At 46.1% G+C, this 19,451-nt stretch overlaps 1 protein-coding gene across 2 annotated transcripts in view; it reads left to right on the forward strand.

The window, feature by feature from the left end:
* Positions 1-14,267, forward strand: part of LOC148524871 (uncharacterized) — a 44,215-nt gene extending 29,948 nt beyond the window's left edge. The window contains exons 2-3 of one of the 2 annotated variants that reach the window (XM_088471611.1): positions 10,920-11,046; positions 11,516-11,599. In XM_088471611.1, coding sequence (XP_088327737.1) covers positions 10,920-11,011 — 92 coding nt within the window. In that variant the 3' untranslated portion in view covers positions 11,012-11,046; positions 11,516-11,599. Of the gene's footprint in view, positions 1-10,919; positions 11,047-11,515 lie in introns of both variants that reach the window. The other variant, XM_088471610.1, reaches the window with a different exon arrangement.
* The last annotated feature ends 5,184 nt before the right edge of the window (positions 14,268-19,451 follow it).

The following is a 19,451-nucleotide window of genomic DNA, read 5'->3' on the forward strand; positions in this document are numbered from 1 at the left end:
TCAGATTTGGATTTGGTTTTGGATCTCGTTAAAATTGATAAAAGTAGCTAAAATTATTTAATTTGTACCAGTTTGCGTGCAATCCAAAACTCAAGATTTGTTTTTTAAATCCGAGTTCCGAAATTACAGCAGACCCGAGCTGGGACTCTGGCCCTGATTCAGAGCCGGACGCTCTGACAGAGCACTCGCTCTGAATCAGGGCCGTCCCTGCTCCTTTTTGGAGCGACCTCCTGGCCGCTCGCATAGCTGTGGGTGACCACCCACAGCTATAGCGAGTGGCCAAAATGATGGTCGCGATAGTCAAGACCATCGCGACCCTGCGACGAGACCCCCCGTCTGGGCAGCCACGCCCACCAAAGGGGGCGTGCTGTCAATCACCATCGACAGCACTCCCCCTTTGGTGCGAGACCCATAACGACAGCTTGGCCATCGTTATTTGGGTCTCGCGCATGCGAACGACGGAGCCGGCTCCCTCGTGCGCATGCGCACTTGGGCAACATCGACCCACCTGCGAGTGCTCAGCGCTCGCTCGCGAGTCTGAATCAGGCCCTCTGTTACTACTCGGAACCCCAAAAGTGATCCAAGCCGGGACTCGGTTCAACTCGGAGCCCCAAATTTCGGATGTGTTCGTTTTTTCAGAAAAACCGAACCGCACGTCTCTGGTTATCATCGGTTGCTGGAACTTAGGGAGTAGAAGGAGTTCTTGATGAGTTTCTAATGCAGTTAGGAAAGGTGTTTAACTGGTGGAGTGACAAATGAGGTTATTGCAGACAAACTTAGCCCACAGAAGCAAATTACTGTAATCCATACATGCCTACCCTCCCGGTTTTCGCGGGAGGCTCCCGATTTTTCGGGTAACCCCCCGCACCCCCGGAAGGGTAGGCATTTCTCCCGCATTCTGCCCACTTCCTAGTGAAGTGGGCAGAATGAGAATACCCGCTGCGATCGCGGGTCTCCGTGAAGGGGGCGGGGCTTAAGATGTGATTCTGCATGAATCACAGCATTTGGCACCGCCCCCTATGTAAATTTTACCCAATCGCGGCAGTTTTGCCACGAGGGGGCGGGGCTTAATGACGCAAATCGTTAGGCCCCGCCCCCATCGCCCCCCTGCTGCTTCTCTTACCCGGGCTTCTCCCGGGAAGAGATTATAAAAGGTAGGCAACTATGCTGTAATCATCCAGGTGAACGGAAATATGGGACCTCAACATTGTCTCCATGAATTGGCTGACCCCCCCTTCCGTCTGGCCATTGGATGGTGGATGATAGCCTGTAGAAAAATGTAGTTTGAAGTTTAGTTCTTTGACCCGAATAACAGAAAAAAAACTTTTGTAAACTGGCAGGTTGGTGATGAAATCCTTTGACTTTTTGGTCCAGGGCTTAATTGGAACAAGCAGAATAGGTCCTGCAGGAGACGGAGCAGGAACCTTGTTTTGTGCATTTACATAAGAAGTTGCTATATATTCAATGATAGGAAGACCAGGCCACCAGTAGCTTTAACAGATCAGTGTTGTCTTGAGTAAGCGCCAGGGCCGTAGCTAGGGTAGTGCGGCCGGTGCCATCGCACAGGGCACCACAAGTCAGGGGGCGCTGTTTGTGCCTGTCACATTTCTGTTTATCATCATTCTTGCTTGTAGCTTCCTCTTATTTCATCCCCAGCATCTCCTGGCCTCTCCTATCTTTTCCCTGGCCCTTCCCCATGGAGCCATGGCCCTTTTTTGGGTGTATTATGTCCCTTTGAAAAATGAGGGGGGCGCCAATGCTCTTTCTGGCACAGGGCACAAAAGTCTAGTAACAGCTCTGGTAAGCGCTAATACTCAGATTGGCTACAGCAGTGTTTCCCAACTCCAGTTCTCAGGGACCGCTAACAGTGCATGTTTTACAGATCTCCTCAGTAGCCAAATGAAATAATTAGCTCCACCTGTTGATAGTTTAAAATATGTCCATCAGTAATGAATACACCTGTGCACCAACTAGAAGATCTGTAAAACATGCACTATCAGGGGTCTCCGAGAACTGGGCTACAGGAAGGACAGTCTCCCTGTATGCAATTGCCCTTTTTGCTGCAGATTTTACCTCTACCACTTCAACCTTACACACTGACAGAAAAGTGAATGCAATTGGCCAATTCTCATAAAGATGAGCCGAGCCAGTCTACACGTCCTGCATTTAACACTGTATTGCTTCCCATGCTGTGTGCATTGTATCCCTGACTAGTCAATGAGCCTAAAGGGGGGCATCCACTACACGATTTTACCAGGCGATTGAACGATAACGACGTCGTTATCGTTCAATCGTTTAAAAGTCGTTTATAAATCGTGCAGTGTTTGGTCGTTAACGATCAACGATGCGTGCTCCCGCTGGTCGTTTGATCGTCTCGTCAGTCGACTGAACATGCAGGTCAATTTCACTTGATCTATTAAAGATAGTTTGCAAATCGTTTGTAAATCGTTTGCAAATCGTTCAGACTGAAAGATAAAATTTCAAGGGAAAAAATCAAGGGAAAATCGTTTAGAGATTGGACAGGAAGTAGATCGTCCAGTGGATGTGCCCCTTAACACAGATTCAATTGTACATGAGCAGAGCCAGCAGTTCTCAGGCATATGTAACTTGTACCAGGATAGGCCAAACCATTGCTGTACTGTTTTTCTTACAGGAATGAGGGGCCTATTCATTAACACTAAAATAAAGTTTTTAAGGACATTCTCCTTAATTATCGTTATTTTAGTACTCATGAAGACACTTAACACAGGAGATATCACTGATATCTCCTAGTCAAGTCCGCCTGCGTTAATTTCCACTCCCCATACATTAGTATATTAGTATGGGGATATGGAAATTATGCTATTAATAAAATTCCGAAAATTATATATTTTCTGAATTTGATGGAGTTACTATCCGCCACTGTGAGGTGGCGTATAGTAGGTGACACTTACCTGTGTCAGCGTGGGCAGGTCCTCCTCCGCTCCATCCGGCTCTCCCTGGTCCCTCCTCTGGCTCCAGGCAGAACACAGTAAAGTTTAGAAAAAAAAAATGTTTTTTTTTCTTTTCTAAACTTTACTGTGTTATGCCTGGAGAACACAGGGGGTCATTCAGGCCCGCGAGCGAAGGTCGCTCGCAAGCGGGTCGATGTTGGGCAAATGCGCACGACGGAGGGAGCTCCGTCGTGCGCATGCGTGAGACCCGGCGAGCGACGAGAAATACGTAGCTCGGTGTCTCGCACCAAAGGGGGCGTGCTGTCGATGGTGACTGACAGCACGCCCCCTTTGGTGGGCGTGCCGGGGGCGTGGCTGCCAGACGGAGGCGTTCCCATGGGAACGCCTACCGTCTGGATCCGGCCCCACTTACATCACTAGTGATGTCAGTGGGAGTGATTTTGGCTCTGATAAAGCCAAAATCACTCCAGGGCTTGCGGTCACTGAGACCCTACCGCAGGGTCTCGTCGCAAGCCCTATGGTCGCGATGGTCTTGACCATCGCGACCATCATCATGGACGCTCGCATAAGCTGTGGGTGGTAACCCACAGCTATGCGAGCGTCCAAGAGGCCGCTCCATTTTTAGGGAGGAGGGCCCTGATTCAGAGCGAGCGCTCTGGTCAGAGCGTTCAGCTCTGAATCAGGCCCACAGTGTCAGAACAGCAGACCGAGCCGGAGTTGGCTGCAGCGGGCAGGTAAGTTGGGGATGGGGGGGAGGTGAGCGGAGTGGGGAGGGGCTGGGACACATACACAATTACCGCAGCTGTAGGCAGTGCTGCGCATGCGCTGGTTTTACGGATGTAACAGCGCATGCGCAGCACTGGTTACAGCTGCGGTAAGTTAGAGCAGGCAGGGAAAAGCATCTATTTCCCGAAAAGCTGTCATCGCAAAAATGACAGCTTTTCGGAATAGATACTGATGGAGAGGAGGGACGATGAATTCCTCCTGTAATTAGGTAGAACTCCATGCGAGTTCTAAACCTAATTACCTCCAGAGGAATTTTAGTTATGATGAATAAGCCCCTCAGGGAGAAAATGATCCCTGGGGTCTATGTACTAAGCCTTGGAGAGAGATAAAGTACCAATCAATCAGCTCCTGTTAGTTTACGGGCTGTGTTTGAAAAATGATAGTTATGAGCTGATTGGTTGGTATTTTATCTCTCTCCCAGGCTTAGTATATAGACCCCCATGACCCTTCTCCTTATATTCCTCAGTAAATACTCCTACACTCAGTATATTTTTCTTCTAACTACGTTTGGTGTCCGTAACAGAGTGATTTGTCAAAGAACACAAAAAGCTGATGCCTCCAGCTAGCCCGTCAGGGACCATTCAGATGAACTTCATAGGAAAGCTATCGGGACTGCTTTTGCAATCGTTAACAGGCGGACATCAGCAGATATCTCTCTTGGTCAGTGGCCCAGATACTAAAAGATATCGCAACTCCGAAAACAGCCATTTTCTGAGTATTGACTACATTTTACAGTTATATAGACTCCTTAATCACTGAGCTACCTCTTCTACCTTAAATTATCTACAGTATTTTACTTACTATTTACATAACAAAAATTTCCCCATAATCAATAAACAACCGACCACCGAACACATTTAGAGGATTCTAAGGACATTTTAACGCAAAAATACACTCAGGACAAAATGCTCAGCCCTCCAATACAGCGCAGTCTGTAGATCTTATGTTCATCTCCCTGAGATAGGACTGATTTGCACAAGTCTGTATCTATACTAAGAGCTCACATTACAAACGTTCCTGTCAGTTTCACTGTTATGGACCACGAGGTTTGCAGTTGGGAAGCCGGCGGACGTAATCCCGACGGCCGGCTTCCCGACTGCTTTATCCCGGCGAGGGTTAAATCACAGGCGTCTAAATCTAGACGTCTTTCATTTCACCGGCAGACCGGAGCCCGGCATCCCGATGGAAGTGATGCCGGGCGCCGCTGCGGACAGCCGCGGGGGGGAGGGTTAGGTTTAGGCCTCCTGGGGGGGACTTAGGGTTAGGCACCCCCCCCTGGGAGGTTGGGCTAGTGGAAGGGAGGGTTAGGCACCCCCCAGGGGGACTTAGGGTTAGGCACCCCCTCGGGGGACTTAGGTTTAGGCGGCGGGGAAGGGGGGGTTAGGTTTAGGCACTTAGAGGAGGGATTAGGGTTAGGCACTGGGGGGAAGGTTAGGGTTAGGCACCCCTAGAGGGTTAGGGGGGGAAGGTTAGGTTAGTAAATACTTACCTGGGGACGATCAGGATTTTCACCCATGTCGGGCAGCCGCTGTCGGGATTTGAACTTACGTCCGGTGGTAATTCATACCGATTCCTCACATGATATCAGCCCCTTTGTGTGTGTTTTAGGTATAGCCAGTCTATATACTGCAGGCCTAGTGTATAGAACTACAGGCAGGACTATACCGTATAGGACTATAGGCAGTAGACCTGCAGTATATAGACTGGTTCTATCTTTGGAAACATCACTGGTGTAGGGAGGAGGTACAATGTTAGATGGGAGAATAGATGGGACCTTGGATGACACCCAGCTGGCTGCTTGTTATAGTAAGATAAACACATGATGCACCCCGGCTGGCTTCTGAAGTTTGGGTCTGGTGGTTGGAGGGTTATCGGCTGGACACAGAATTAAGGTTGTGTTTAGAGTATTAGTTAATTCTGTTGTGTGTATAAAGCATCTCATATGTTCCCAGTAGCAAAGGGTCTCAGGATTAGGTCACAGTAATTAGGTCTGCTCCCATTGGTTGATATTAGTTTACAACAACCAAAAAAATCTGTCCATTAACTTTACTTTGGCAAATGTAGGTCACAGTTTTGTACTGAGTAAATAAGAACCATACAATATAGAGCACACAGATAGCGTATTCCACATCATTTATAATGATGGAGATTGATGGTGGGAACAGTAGGTTTAATACTACGTAATATAGATAGTCTGATTCACATAAATGCATCATTATCAGCTGCAGAATATTCCCATCTCCCGGCCTGTCTGTGGCTGATAATAGAACCACAACATGTCCTTCACACTAAATCTGAATTTCTGATGAGCTGCCCTTTCAGGGTATTTCATGGGGGTGGGGGGAGCAGTCTATAGAGACGTCAGCTCTTCTGTTCTGGCACCAACACTGTGCAATCATTTACAATAACTGGCTAGCACATTTGACACTTCGCAGACGGGATCTGGCGGACAAGCCTTAATTAACCAACTTTGTTAGCACTTTATAGTAATGTTATTATAGGAATAGCAAATTTATTTGTAACGGGAGCTGGCAATATAGCTCTCAGATGTAACAGAGCTGAGCAGTGTATTTCATTAGAAGGATAACAGTTTCATGACATTGTGGGGCCTATTCATCATTACTTAAATGGCCCGTTAACCATGCGGAAATGTAAAGTTACCTGGCCATTCATCATCACGGGTCGGATAGGACCACCTGATATTCAGCAAACTCCGAAAACTGAAAGTTTTCGGAGTTTGCCTGTGAGAACAAGCGCCAGGGGCGTATCTATAATGGGTGTAGGGTGTGCGGGGCACACGGGCCCCTGGGTCCAGGGGGGGGGTCCCGCACGGCACAACCTCCACCCATAGTATTACTTACCTCTCCTGAGTCCCACATCGGCGCGGGCGTCCGGCGCTGTAAAAATGACTGGAAAATGGCCGCCGCGGCCATTCTCCCGTCGTTTGCACATGCGCAGTACAGGGAAAATGGCCGCCGCGGCCATTTTCCCGATGACCTGTGCATACTCTATAGACTCTGGGCACACTCTAGTGCCCAGAGTCTTTAACTCCGGCGCTGGCCGCGCACAGCTCAGTGCGCTGCTGGCCGCCGGACAGAGAGGAGGGAGCCCGTGTCGGAGACTGCACACAGGCCCCCTCCTCTCTAGAAACGCCCCTGACAAGCGCCATCTACAGATGGCGCCTGTTCTTGTAGCCCCGCTCCTTCCTATGGTAAGGAGTTCCGGGGATGCGAAGAGGGATCCCAGCAGATCCCTCCGCCGTCTCCTCGTTGACTCCCTGGCCGCTTTGCACATGCGTGACCTCCGGTGCAGTGTAGATTATAATCACCATCTGCAGTGAGCATTGGTTGTTAAATGCTGAAGTTCTGACATCACAGCAAATTCCATGCAGGATGAAATGTGTTAAATGGCTGCAGTCGGGAAAAGCGTTACTAACATCCGCACAAGTGACCGCTGATCTAGGGACCTAATTATCAAGATTTATGGCTTCTTGTATCATGCAGAAACAATACTTTTCACCTGATTTAATATCTCATCAATTCACTAAAAGCTGAATGCAGGAGATATCAAGGGTACATTAGAATTCTGCAGTTTCCATTTCTTTGCATGGATATTGTGGTCTTCTCCAATCACACTTTTCGGAGCTTGAACCCCCCAATAGCAAACACCACCTGAGAGCACATAGGCTACATAGGTACATCCCACCCGGGCACCTTTTACTTGCATACTGTATGCAGAGTAGGTGAGGTAAGTCTGAACTCAGCTGTAGAGTGACAGCCGCATGCGCACAGTGGGCCTGATTCAGACCCGCTCGCGAGCTTTGTGCACTCGCAAGCGGGTCGATGGGCCCCCACTGCGCATGCGCACGCCGGAGCCAGCTCCGGCGTGCACATGCGCGAGACCTGGCCAGCGACGGCCGCTCCGGGTCTCGCACCAAAGCAGGGCAGCTGTCGATTGTGATTGACAGCTTGCCCCGTTTTGGAGGCGGGCAGGGGGGGGTGGCTGGCCAAACAGAGGCGTTCCCGAAGGAACGCCTGCTGTTTGGGGCGGCCCCACTGACATCAAGATTAGAGCCGAAAGCTCACTGGGGCTTGCAGGAACGAGACCCTACCACAAGGGTCTCGTCGCAAGCCCCGATGGTCGTGATGGTCTTAACCATCGCGGCCATCACCTGGACGCTCGCTAAAGCTGTGGGTGGTCACCCACAACTTAGCGAGCGGCCAGGAGGCCGTCTTTAAAAAAAACAGACGCCCTGATTCAGAGCGAGCACTCTCAAAGAGCGTCCGGCTCTGAATCAGGCCCAGTGTCAGGTTCCGGAGCTGGATAGAGGCCGCTATAGAAATGGATTGCAGAGCCATACTTACCCACTTTGAATACATCCTTTCCGGGAGAGCTGCTGCTGCAGACCTGTTCGGTGTCCGGACTGGTGACGTAATTAGGCCCGCCCCTTTCCCGAAAAAATGTTGCAAATTGCATCGTTTAGCCCGGCCCCCTCATCACAGACCCGCAAATTCTCCATTAAATCTCCCCATCCTGCCCGCTTCACTAGGAATTGAGCAGGATGTGGGAGATCTGCCTACACTTCCGGGGGTGCCGGGGGCTACCTGAAAAATCGTGAGCCTCCCACGACTTCCGGTAGTGTAGGCAAGTAGGCGTAGAGCCCTCTCCTGTGTGTGTGACTCCTTAGGTATAAAGTGGTCCGATGGGGCCAAACTTTGGAGTTTGGAAAGTAGGGGTATACATTGATAATAAAGGGGACTGTGGTCTGAAGCATTAATATAGCAAGTCTTTTGCAGAAGATTTCTGTGGGAGTTCCTGTATTAGGCTATTAGCGCATAGCAGGAATACATTGCTGTGTCTGCAGAATTTTATGAAAAATGTGCTTGATTAATAGACCCCATAGTTCTGGTCCTAGCTGCAACAAGAGCCCTTTCCTGCCCCCGCTGTGTGCCTCTGCTCACTGAGCCGTCTTCACCTCTGACCCAGTCACCCATCCTGAAATACAAAGTGTTTGTGCTGCAGGACACTGCAGGATCTGCTGCCTTCATGGACTCTGCACATTGTCAGGTGAAGGGGAAAAGCAATTATCCTCCAAGCTGATGGAATACTCACCTGTGAGACGTCTATCGGGGAGAGGAAATCTAGGTGGAGAGCTCTGCATTGCTCTCCTTCTTATGTGACAGTATCAGGACCAGAGCAGCCCTGTAAATTCAGACACGTATGCAGTATACTATGTCAGTTAGGCAGTTAGCATGTGAACTTGTTGCATAATAGTAAAGCAGCACCTAATGGAGTGTTTCTCAACTTCAGTCCGCAAGGCCCACTCACATTGCATGTTTTCAGTATCACCTGGTTGCAGCACAGGTGCTTTCATTACTGACTGGCTCAGTCAGCTCTCGCAGTACATGTTTTCTATATCTCCTGGTTGGAGCACAGGAGCATTCATTACTGACTGACTCAGGTGGCTCTCATAGTAGTTGTGCTCCATGGAATCGTTATGTATGACCGCCGGACCTCAGCCTGGCGGATGAAATCCCGACGCCGGAAGACCGGCAGATGAAGATCCCGACTTAGGTGAGTAACTACCCTAACCCTCCCTTAGGGGTGATTAACCCTAACCTCCCCCCAGGGGTGCCTAAACCATTACCCCCCCCCCTCCCCGCACCCTAACCCTCCCTTCCCCTAGCCTAACCCTCCAGGGGGGGTGCCTAACCTTAAGTCCCCCCGGGAGACCCTAAACCTAACACACACACACACCACACCCCCACTATCCGCTCCCAATGTCCGGCTTATCTACGATTGGTATGACGGGCGTTGGGATTTCAGCGTGGGGCTAATGATAGGCGTCGGGATTTAGATGCCCATCATTAGTCCCTTGCCGGGATTTCACTGTCAGGAAGCCGGCGGTCGGCATTTCGACCACCGGCTTCCTGACTACATGCTCTAATAGTTCCACAGCATTAATCATTTGACTTGTGTTTCTGTGTGGAGACCTGGAAAACTATCACAGAGTGATTTACTGTCATACATTACTGGTTCCTTTCTAATTCATTATTAATTGTATTTTCCTAAAATATTATTTTGCTGAGATTTAATTTCATAGACTGAAAATTGCCCATGAAAGTCTTGCCTAGAACTCACACAGTGATGTCATTACTGTGACATATGTCGCTGTAGATACAGGAATTTATCTTAAAAATGAAGAATTTTATCTGGAACAAAAATCTGTCTGATCCCCGTTTATATAATGCCCAATAACATGTCAGAAGCTGTTAATTTTGCTAGCACGTAGAGTTTAATACTGAGTGTATGTGCATTTGACAAACCACGCCTCACTCGAGATCTGCCCAGATGTTACCAATGCTGAAATACCAAAGCTCTTTTACTTTAGGTTTTCTGAAGTTTTGAAGTAAGTTAAAGCACCAGTTCTTAAAAAAAATTAAAAAGTTTTTGCTGTATATCTAATCATGTCTATCTATAACGCTGCTCCCCAACTCTATGGGGGGGGAATTCAGGTGTGTTGCGCGCCGGCGGCCAGTAGATGTCTCCCGACGGGGCAATTCAATTGTTGCTCCATTCGGGTGCGCACAGCCGCTGACATTTCTACTCGCAGGCCCTTGAGCTGGCGTGCGGAAATGACCGAAGGGTGACCCGTTTGAGCACTCAAACGGGTCTTTTTGCGGGTGTGACAATGTCCTGACATTTGACGGGCAGCTAAATAGTAGGACATAATTATCACTTTATCTCCATGCTTGGTCAGATTTATAGAATAAACCCCTCTGTGTTCCGCAGTGATAAGGGGATGAATCTGGGATTGTAAGAGGCCAGATCAGTAGTCGCTCCTGGGATTCATTGAGGCTAAATTATATTTATTGTGTGATCATTTTACGTACTTATTAAGTTATTTATATAGCGCACACATATTGCACAGTACTTTTATAGAGGCTATTTCAGTCATTCACATCTCAGTCTCTGTCTATATTCCCTAACACTTGGACATATGTGGGGTTAATTTTTTGTTACCAGCCAATTAACATGTGGGGGAAACTGAAGCAAGCACGGGGTGAAACATGCAAAGCTTATACAAGTCAGGAATTGAACTCATGAGCTTAGCGCTGTGAGGCAGTAATACTAACCACTACGCCACCCACACTACTGAAAAGTACTGTATTTTGCAACGGTCATGTGTTACTCTTTTAGGTGGCCAACTTCCTTTCCATTCACAATGGTATCCAGATGAAAGATCGACCGTGAATAGGTCGGCAGTCAATACGTCGACACCAGATGGTTGACATGCAATAGATCATCAGGGACAAAAGATTGACAGGTACAATAGGTCAACTTAAAAAAACAAAAGGTCGACACAAAAATGGCTGGTATTTTTTTATTTTTTTTATGGTTTTCTCAACATATTTATGGTTAGGCTCCTGGAGGAAGCTTGGGGTTGGGTTGCAGGAGGGTACGGTTAGGGTTACGCACTAGAGGAGGGTTAGGCTAGGGTTAGGTACTAGGAGCAGGGTTAGTGTTAGGTACCAGGGAGGGGGGGGGGGGTTAGGGTTAAATAAAAAAAAATAAGTGTCAACCATTTTTGTGCCGACCATTCGACCATGTCGACCTTTTCCACCATCGACTCTGTCAGTCGACCTTTTGTACATGTCGACCTATTGCATGTTGACCTATTGACTATCGACCTTAGTACTGTCGAACTTTTATACCACACTCTTTCGCAATAGTAACACTTTCTGCATTTGTAGTCGCTTATTCTGACTAATCTTCTTCCTTTCTCCCAAACCCAGACTGGATCTTCGGCTCCAGCCCAGACGCCAGCGCGAACAAGGGCGACATCAACTGTATCAGCCACAGTGCAAACGAAACCAGCGAGAACTTGGAACTTTCTGTCTCTAACCATCAGGAGCAGGCACCCTCCGGAGAATTCCTCATACGTATGGATGAGATCACCCACCTTCCCCAGCAAACATGACACGCCAGTCCCCGACAGCTCCCCTCTGGTCCTCTCAGCATGAAAACTGGAATGGGTTTAAGGCTGTGCCTGCTGGAGTCTATCTGATCTATTTTGATCAATTTAAAATCGATCAACATCGATGTATTCCTGGGGCTAAATCACACATTTGCTGATACTTAAAAAACATATTAAAAAATGGTCTGTTAGTAAACGTGTAATCTAGCCCCAGAAACACAACATTGATGATTGTCTTTGATTTTAAATCAATTAAAATCAACTTTTAGTAAATCTACCCCTTAGGTTCTAGCCTGATTGAGAGGACATTTTGCAAGGACTTGTTACATCATAAATGCAAAGTTTGGGTGAGCAATCCCCAGATGTAATCCATAAATTGTTTTATGTATTTATTTTGTGACGTCCGGACTAGTTTTTAAAGAAACACGCACAGTACGGAGTGTTCAATACCTACCCCAACTGAAGAATATGCTGTCTATTTTATTGTTACAGTTCATCCAATGTGTATTGAAAATAACATTTTGTTGTGTCTCCAGCGACCTGATGATAATCTGGATATTTTCCTAAACTTTTCTAATTCTGAGCACGGCAGCAGCTATTTTGTATCATTGTCCCACTTCAGCTTTGTGATTATATCATTGTATTGCTGTATCTGTATTTTCCAATGAAATGTATTCTGTCAGTGACTAATGGAAACGACTTGATTTATTAGTGGAGGATGCCGGGGTCACCCCTGTCACTCGGAATAACACCGTCACTTGGCCAATGCAAATTTGTGGTCAGGAATAATAATATTTGCATATCAATTTTCCTGCTGTTGGTGAACGTTCCAGCTGTTGGTGAATGTTGCCACGCTATACTGGCACTTGTAATTCCACAATAGCTGGTGAGCTACAATATGGTTATCTTTGCTCTATAGTAACTATGAGGTGATACTGATGTTTCCAGGTAAAGATTTTGCAGTTACACAGAAAGAATGGCTGCAAGTTCAATAGCAAAAATCTGAGAGATTCCACGGTGATCTCCCACCAAATGAGACCTTTGGTCAGAATAATCTGTGACTCTTTCTCTGGGGGAAAAGGATGGTACTGCATCACAGGGGAGTGACTGAATTGTGACCAAATTCCAATTTTGGTGCTTATTCAGAATCCATGGCATTCAGAATCGCAAAATGCGATCGCTAATCCATTCGCATTTTGCAGCCGATTCTGAGTTATTTGCACATGGATCGCCACTGGAAGCATGGTTTTAGCGTGCATTCGCAAAAGGTGAAAAGTAACAGTACACAATGTAATTGCAGTACAGTGAACGGCCAGATGGGGCAGATAATAAGTACCCAGGTGGATTGGTGTCTTGCGTTTTGACACCATATTTGTCGCACTTTGACTTCACACTTTTGCTGTGACCACTGCAATAAGGTGCGCATCCACTTCCCAGTACCTCGCGCCCATTGCGGCCTCGGTCACAGCCCTCTAGTTGCACGCAGTTTCAAGTCACATTAGAAACAGAAAAAAAATGCAGATTGCATCTAAGGCCCGTATTCAATTTGAGGCGAAAAGCCGTTTTTGCGTGTTTTTGGCAGAAACTTTTCGCCAATGACGTCATTTTCGCCTGTTTTGAATTTACTCCGTATTCAATTTGAAAGACTTTCCGCCTTGGCGGAAAGTCAATGCAATGTAATAGGCGGAAAACTTTCGCCTATGAATAGCAGGCGGAAAAAAAGTGCAGTATTGGGGTTTTGGGGTGCAACGTCGCGGGAACCCCCGTGCAGCCTTCAGACAGTTCCCCAAAGGTAAACTGTTTAAAAATTAAAAAAAAAAAAACACTTAAGGACCCCCGAAAAAATCACTTTGAATTTGGGGGCAAAAAAAAATGTTGGGGGACAAAGATAAAAACTAGCGAACTTGACTCTGGGGGGGTCCCCAAATATGCCTCCAGGTGTGTTTTTCATTGCAAGAGCTTGCGGAAGGTGGATTTTTCACGGTTTTTTTTACTTAACTTTAGCAACTTTTAAATATGCTGGCCCCCATTTTCAAGTACCCCAAATTTGCTGGGATAAGTTATTTTCTGCAAAAAAACTCCCGCAACCATAGGGGTGTCAGGCTGATTTCCCCAAATCTGACAGTACTTTCTGCTTATTTAAGTTTCGCCCAATCCCGTTTTCACCTACTTTCAAATTGAATACGGCGATACGCGGGCACACGCACGATACTTTTCCACCTGCAAAACAGGCAAAGTAGGCGAAAAGTCCGGGAGGCGAAAAAGTATCGCGGGTCCGCTCAAATTGAATACAGGCCTAAATCTGATTCTAAATATAGGCCTCAGGATCTCCCTTATCTGGTTGTGGCTTTCTAATTCCTATAGCTTTCCGAGTCCTAACACATGTGACTTTACAATGACTAATGGGAAGGAAGGCTGCTGGTATCAACTGCTGTTCCTGAAACATTAGATACAACATTCTATTAGAATCAAAGCTATAACAGACATATTATTACTAAGGTCGCATTTCCAAAAAACTTGAAATGATTATCATGGATAAACTGATTTTTTTGAAAACAACAACTATAAATATTTTGATGTGATTTTTTTTTTTTTAAGTATTCTGCTAATTTTTGATGTTAATATGATCACTAGTTGGTAATACTCACTTGAAGTCTATACAGTATATGTTGTTTTTGTTCACTTAATACAAACAAGGATAACCACTATTTATATTAAAGGGACTTTTATGCTGAAAATCAGCCTTTCCTGCAATTTATAGAACCCCCACTAGGGGCAGACTTGAATCAAACATTATAGTAATAGAAAGAGAGAACTTTTCAAGTATAATATGATAAAAATATGAAAATGTAATTATATTACAGTACTTTAAACATTCAGCAAACCAAAATGAAAGAAGCATTTGTAAAATAAGACCACAAACTAACAGAGATGATCTTCTATCACATATAACTGCGGCTTCTAGAGAGCCAGTGAAGTTTGTGCGGCACAGAATTCTGTGTAATTCCGGGAATGTATTAGCCCAGCTAATTGTCAGTTGTAAATGTGCCAGCTATTTAGTATTAATGTTTTTTATATAGTGCTACTGTATTATGCAGCCATGCACAAATAATATTTTATAATGCCCTGAGCTAACACTCACATTTTATAATACATACACAAGGAGAACATACAAACTCCACACAGATACAGGGGCCTATTCATCCGTAAGGCCTCCGATGATGAAATATTGAACTCACTGCGAGGGAAACTTAAGTATCCAACTTGCAGCGGGGGAAACTTGACTCCGGAGCAATTCATCATTGCTCTTGTGAGGGGACAGCTGCTCCGAAAAGCAGCTATCCCTTCGGTTAGTATCGTTACTTTCCTCCTCCCCGTCGGTGCGGCTACGCATGCGTGACCTCGGTTCATGCATGCGTAAGGCCACTGGGGAGGTTGTGAGGAGACGGCGGAGGGATCTGCTCGGATCCCTTTTCGCATCCCCGGAACTCCTTCCCATAGCAAGGAACGGGGCTACGAGAGCAAGCGCTGTCTAGCGTTTCCGCATGGTTACCGGGCCATTTATGGTATGAGGAATAGGCCCCATAGTTCTGGTTGGAACCAACTGCTTCATGTGGCAATGACTTGGTTCCTAGATTAAATTTGACATCACTAGAAACTGTGTTTAAAGCAACTAATGAAAGATATTCCTACAGCAGAGGTTCCCAAACTTGGTCCTCATGGCACTATAACAATCCAGGTTTTAAGGGTATCCACGCTTGACCACTGGTGACAAGTAGTACCTCAGTCAATTTGATTTAACCACCTGTGTTCAACCATGGATACCTCTAAAACCTAAACTGCTGGGGTGCCTTGAGGACCACGTTTGGGAACCTCTGTGCTAAAGTGTCTGAGGTTTAAGGGGGAGATCTGATGTCTTCCAAATGTACAAATAATTCTGGACATTTTCCATTTCATATTTTTAATTATAAAGCAATGAATTAACTACAGGGGTACTTTCCAGTATATTCCATTTCTCCATACGGTGTTATAAATAATATTATCATTGATGAGAAAGATGGTTTGGCTTTCAAGGACCTTCTGAAGAGGAAGAATGAAGAGGCCGTTAGGAAGTTCTTTTCTGTGGCAGGAGCTCTCCAAAGTTAGGAAGATCTGTTTAACCCACATCATACTTGCCGACTTCTTGGCTGCCTCCTGGAGGCTCAGTGGATGGGGGGGATCACGGGAAAGTGTGCGGACCGGTGGACGTGATGACTTAATTGCATCATCATGGCCCTGCTGCACAATTGCATGATTACCACCATTATTAAGTGCGGGGGGCACGATGACGCAATTCAGCGCAAACCACTTAATCGGCGATGCGGATGTTCCACTTTCACTCGGTAAGTGGGCAGCTGTGGATGGGTGGCAGCCGGCTTCAGGAGACTTGCACTTCCGGGCAGATCTGATTTTTGAGAGTCTTCCAGCCTTTCCTGGGAGATGGACAAATATGTCCCACACACAAGAATCTATAGCAACAGGAGATTTATCTCAGAGCGTGAATAGCTTTATGGGACAGGCGGTTGTAGGTGAAAACTTGGTGAAGCTGTGTTACAGGTCTTATCACCTCTGTACTGGTATTTCCCTAACAAATAAGTACTCCGAAGGGCCAATTTACTAAAGTGAGAGTTTTTAGAAGTGGAGATGTTGCCCTTAGCAACTAATCAGATTCTACTGTACTTAACATTTAACTAGCACCTTCTAGAAGATAATAGCTATAATCTGATTGGTTGCTATGGGCAACATCTCCACTTCTAAAAACGAAAAATTTGCCCCCAAGAATCTGTTTGAATTAGAACCAGTGTTTTATTTGTGTTCAACAGGCTCTATCTTTAAATACTGAATCAAGAGAAATTTAAATAATCAGATGGAGAAAACAGACTAGGGGGTAAATTTACTAAAGGTCGATTTTGCATTTTGAGTGATTTGAGGTGCGATTTTCATTCGGTTTGTATTTAATTTTATATTTGGGTATTTACTAAAGACCAAATAGAATTTTAAATCGAATTTTAGTCAAATCGACCTCAAATCGAACATCGGGAAAACATTGGTACTTTTACATAGCCCAGCACACAAAACCCTTATTTACTATTATTCAATTTGAAATCGGACTTCAAATCCCCAAATGAAAAGACCTGCTTCATGCTTTCGATTTTAGCATGAGCAGGTCGGATTGACACAGATACATGCAGACATCAGTGAGATGCCTGCATGTATCTGACTGTAAAAAGCAAATAAAGAGTTAAATGTTAAAAAAAAATTACATGAGGTCCACCCCTAAAACACAACTAGCCCCGGACTTTTCAAACCCTGTCCTGGTTGACTAAGTACAGGGAGAAAATTGCGTAGGGTCTCCCTGTACTTAGTTCAACCAGCACTGGGCTATGGGTACCAGTCCTGTTCTGGAATTACAGGGAAAAATTTGCGTAGGTTGCGTGTGGTTCTCCAAGTACAAGCATGCAGGGGAGGCTTGCTGGCATCTGCAGCTCTACTATAAAGACAATGTTAAACATATTCTTTTTTTAAACTACATTGACACAATCAACCCGCCACCCACCGCCCAGGGGTGGCGGGGATAACCGTGGGCTATCAGACTAGGCTGGGGGTGCCCTGGAGAGGGGGACCACTTTATTGGAGGCATCCCCAACTCCCAGGGATCTCTGGCCTGGGCTGACTAGAGGTCAGAGCTGATGCTGCGGCTGGGGGGCCCAGTGATAGGGCTCCCCTGGCTGTGGCATTAGTCCTCCGCTAGAAAGGGTCCAGGGCTGGTTCTGTGAAATACAGAGAGACCCTACGCAATTTTTTCCCTGTAATTCCAGAACCGGGACTGGTTCCCATAGCCCGGTGCTGGTTGAACTAAGTACAGGGAGACCCTAAGCAATTTTTTCCCTGAACTTAGTCAACCAGGACTGGGTTTGAAAAGTCCGGGGCTGGTTGGGTTTTGAGGGTGGACCTCACGTAAATTTTTCTTAACTTTTAACTATTTGCTTGTTACAGTCAGATACATGCAGGCATCTCACTGATGTCTGCATGTATCTGTGTGAAAACTAACTGCTCATGCTGAAAGTGAAAGCATGAAGCAGTTCAATGCAGTCGGGGATTTGCAGTTCGGTTTGAAGTGGGATTTGTCGTTCGATTTGTACATGAATATGTCAAATCCAACAGCAAATCACTGTTCAAAACCGATTCAAATCGAATTTGTTTTGCAAATCGCAAAACAAATCGACCATTAGTAAATCTGGTAAATAAACGGGGTTGTCACAATGCGATTTGAGTCGGTTTGAGGTGAGCTAAATCACACTTCAAATTGACCATCAAATCGACCTTTCAATGTCAGAACAAAAGAGTGGAGGACACAAGTAAATAACATAAGACACAAACCGGTGACCGAATTTTGGTGTAAATGATAAATAAATAAAAAAAATGAAATACCAACAGTTATAAGGGGAATGAAGGCAGGAAATGGAAAATGGAGGGGAAGGATGTAGTATGGCCACAAGTTAAAGCTATACATAGGGAAACAGATCAATCAGTAGGTAGATTGGTGGTGTCAGAGGAAAAAGCTCAAGATCGGAGGGAATTGTACGTGCTGCCCGTGGGTCCTCATAGGTGGTTAGTGCTCAGGGGTAGAGAAGGATGGGAGTCTACATTCTGCAGAGAGCCTAGAGTTGAATGAAGGCATGGCCCCTGTCATGAAGATAATAGGTTATCTCCTCCATAGCAGCTATGTGCCAAATCCTAAGAGCAGAAAGAGATGGGGGAGGAGATTTCCAGTTGAGGGCCACCAGGGATTTGGCTGCTGACAGGATGTGCACGAGTAGTTTCCTCGAGAATTTGTTAAGATTGGGAGGGGGGTAGCATAGCAAGAAAACCCAGGGATCCTTTGTTATCGGAGATTCCAAGAAAGGGTTCAAGAGATTATGCACTGACTCCGAAAAAGGGATAATGTTTGGGCATGTCCACCAGATATGGAGCATAGTGCCCCTATGGTTGCATCTTTGCCAACAAGTAGGCAAGGGGGAAGGAAACATTGTGCTAAGCCTCATAGGGATGTAATATCAACGATAGTATATTTTATATGAGGTTTCTTTAATTTTAGTAGAGATGAAGCATTTAGCAATCTCATGTCACACTTCTTCCCACGTTTCCTCATTCGGTGGTGGTCCAAGATCCTTATCCCATTCAGCCTCATGAGATCTCGGGGACGGCTACATCAAGAATGATGGAATAAAGTCGGGAGGTCAAGGAGTGGTATCTACAGAGGTACTCAAAGGGAGTAGGGTCTCTGAGTCCAGAAGTAGGGGGTAAGGAGCGTAAGAAATTATGGATTTGGAAGAACTGAAAGGGGTTGAGGGCCTTGGATGGGGACTTCTGATGGAGGTCCGCCAAGGTCATCCATTGGCTTTGAGTGGAAAAATCTGTTGGGAATTTCAGGTCGGCTTCGACACCACTTATGTGCTTTTGAGATGAACGACCAAGGAGGGAAGTTGGGATTAAACCAAATGGAGGTCTGATAGATTGGGGATAAAAAGGTAAACTTAAGTGATTGCCAATCCCAGAGAGACATGTTAAATTTAAGAGTAGGAAACAAATTAGAGGAGATAGGTAATTTTGTGCGGGACAAGCCCCATAAGGGGTCAGGTCTGGAAGGTTGAGAAAAGCGGATTATTAGTCAAGCCAAGAAGTAGAAACCGAGGGAGAGTAAGAGGTAACAA

The sequence above is a fragment of the Taudactylus pleione genome, unplaced genomic scaffold (assembly GCF_031769625.1).
Source record: "Taudactylus pleione unplaced genomic scaffold, aTauple2 ptg000115l, whole genome shotgun sequence".
Taxonomy (NCBI): Eukaryota; Metazoa; Chordata; class Amphibia; order Anura; family Myobatrachidae; genus Taudactylus; species Taudactylus pleione.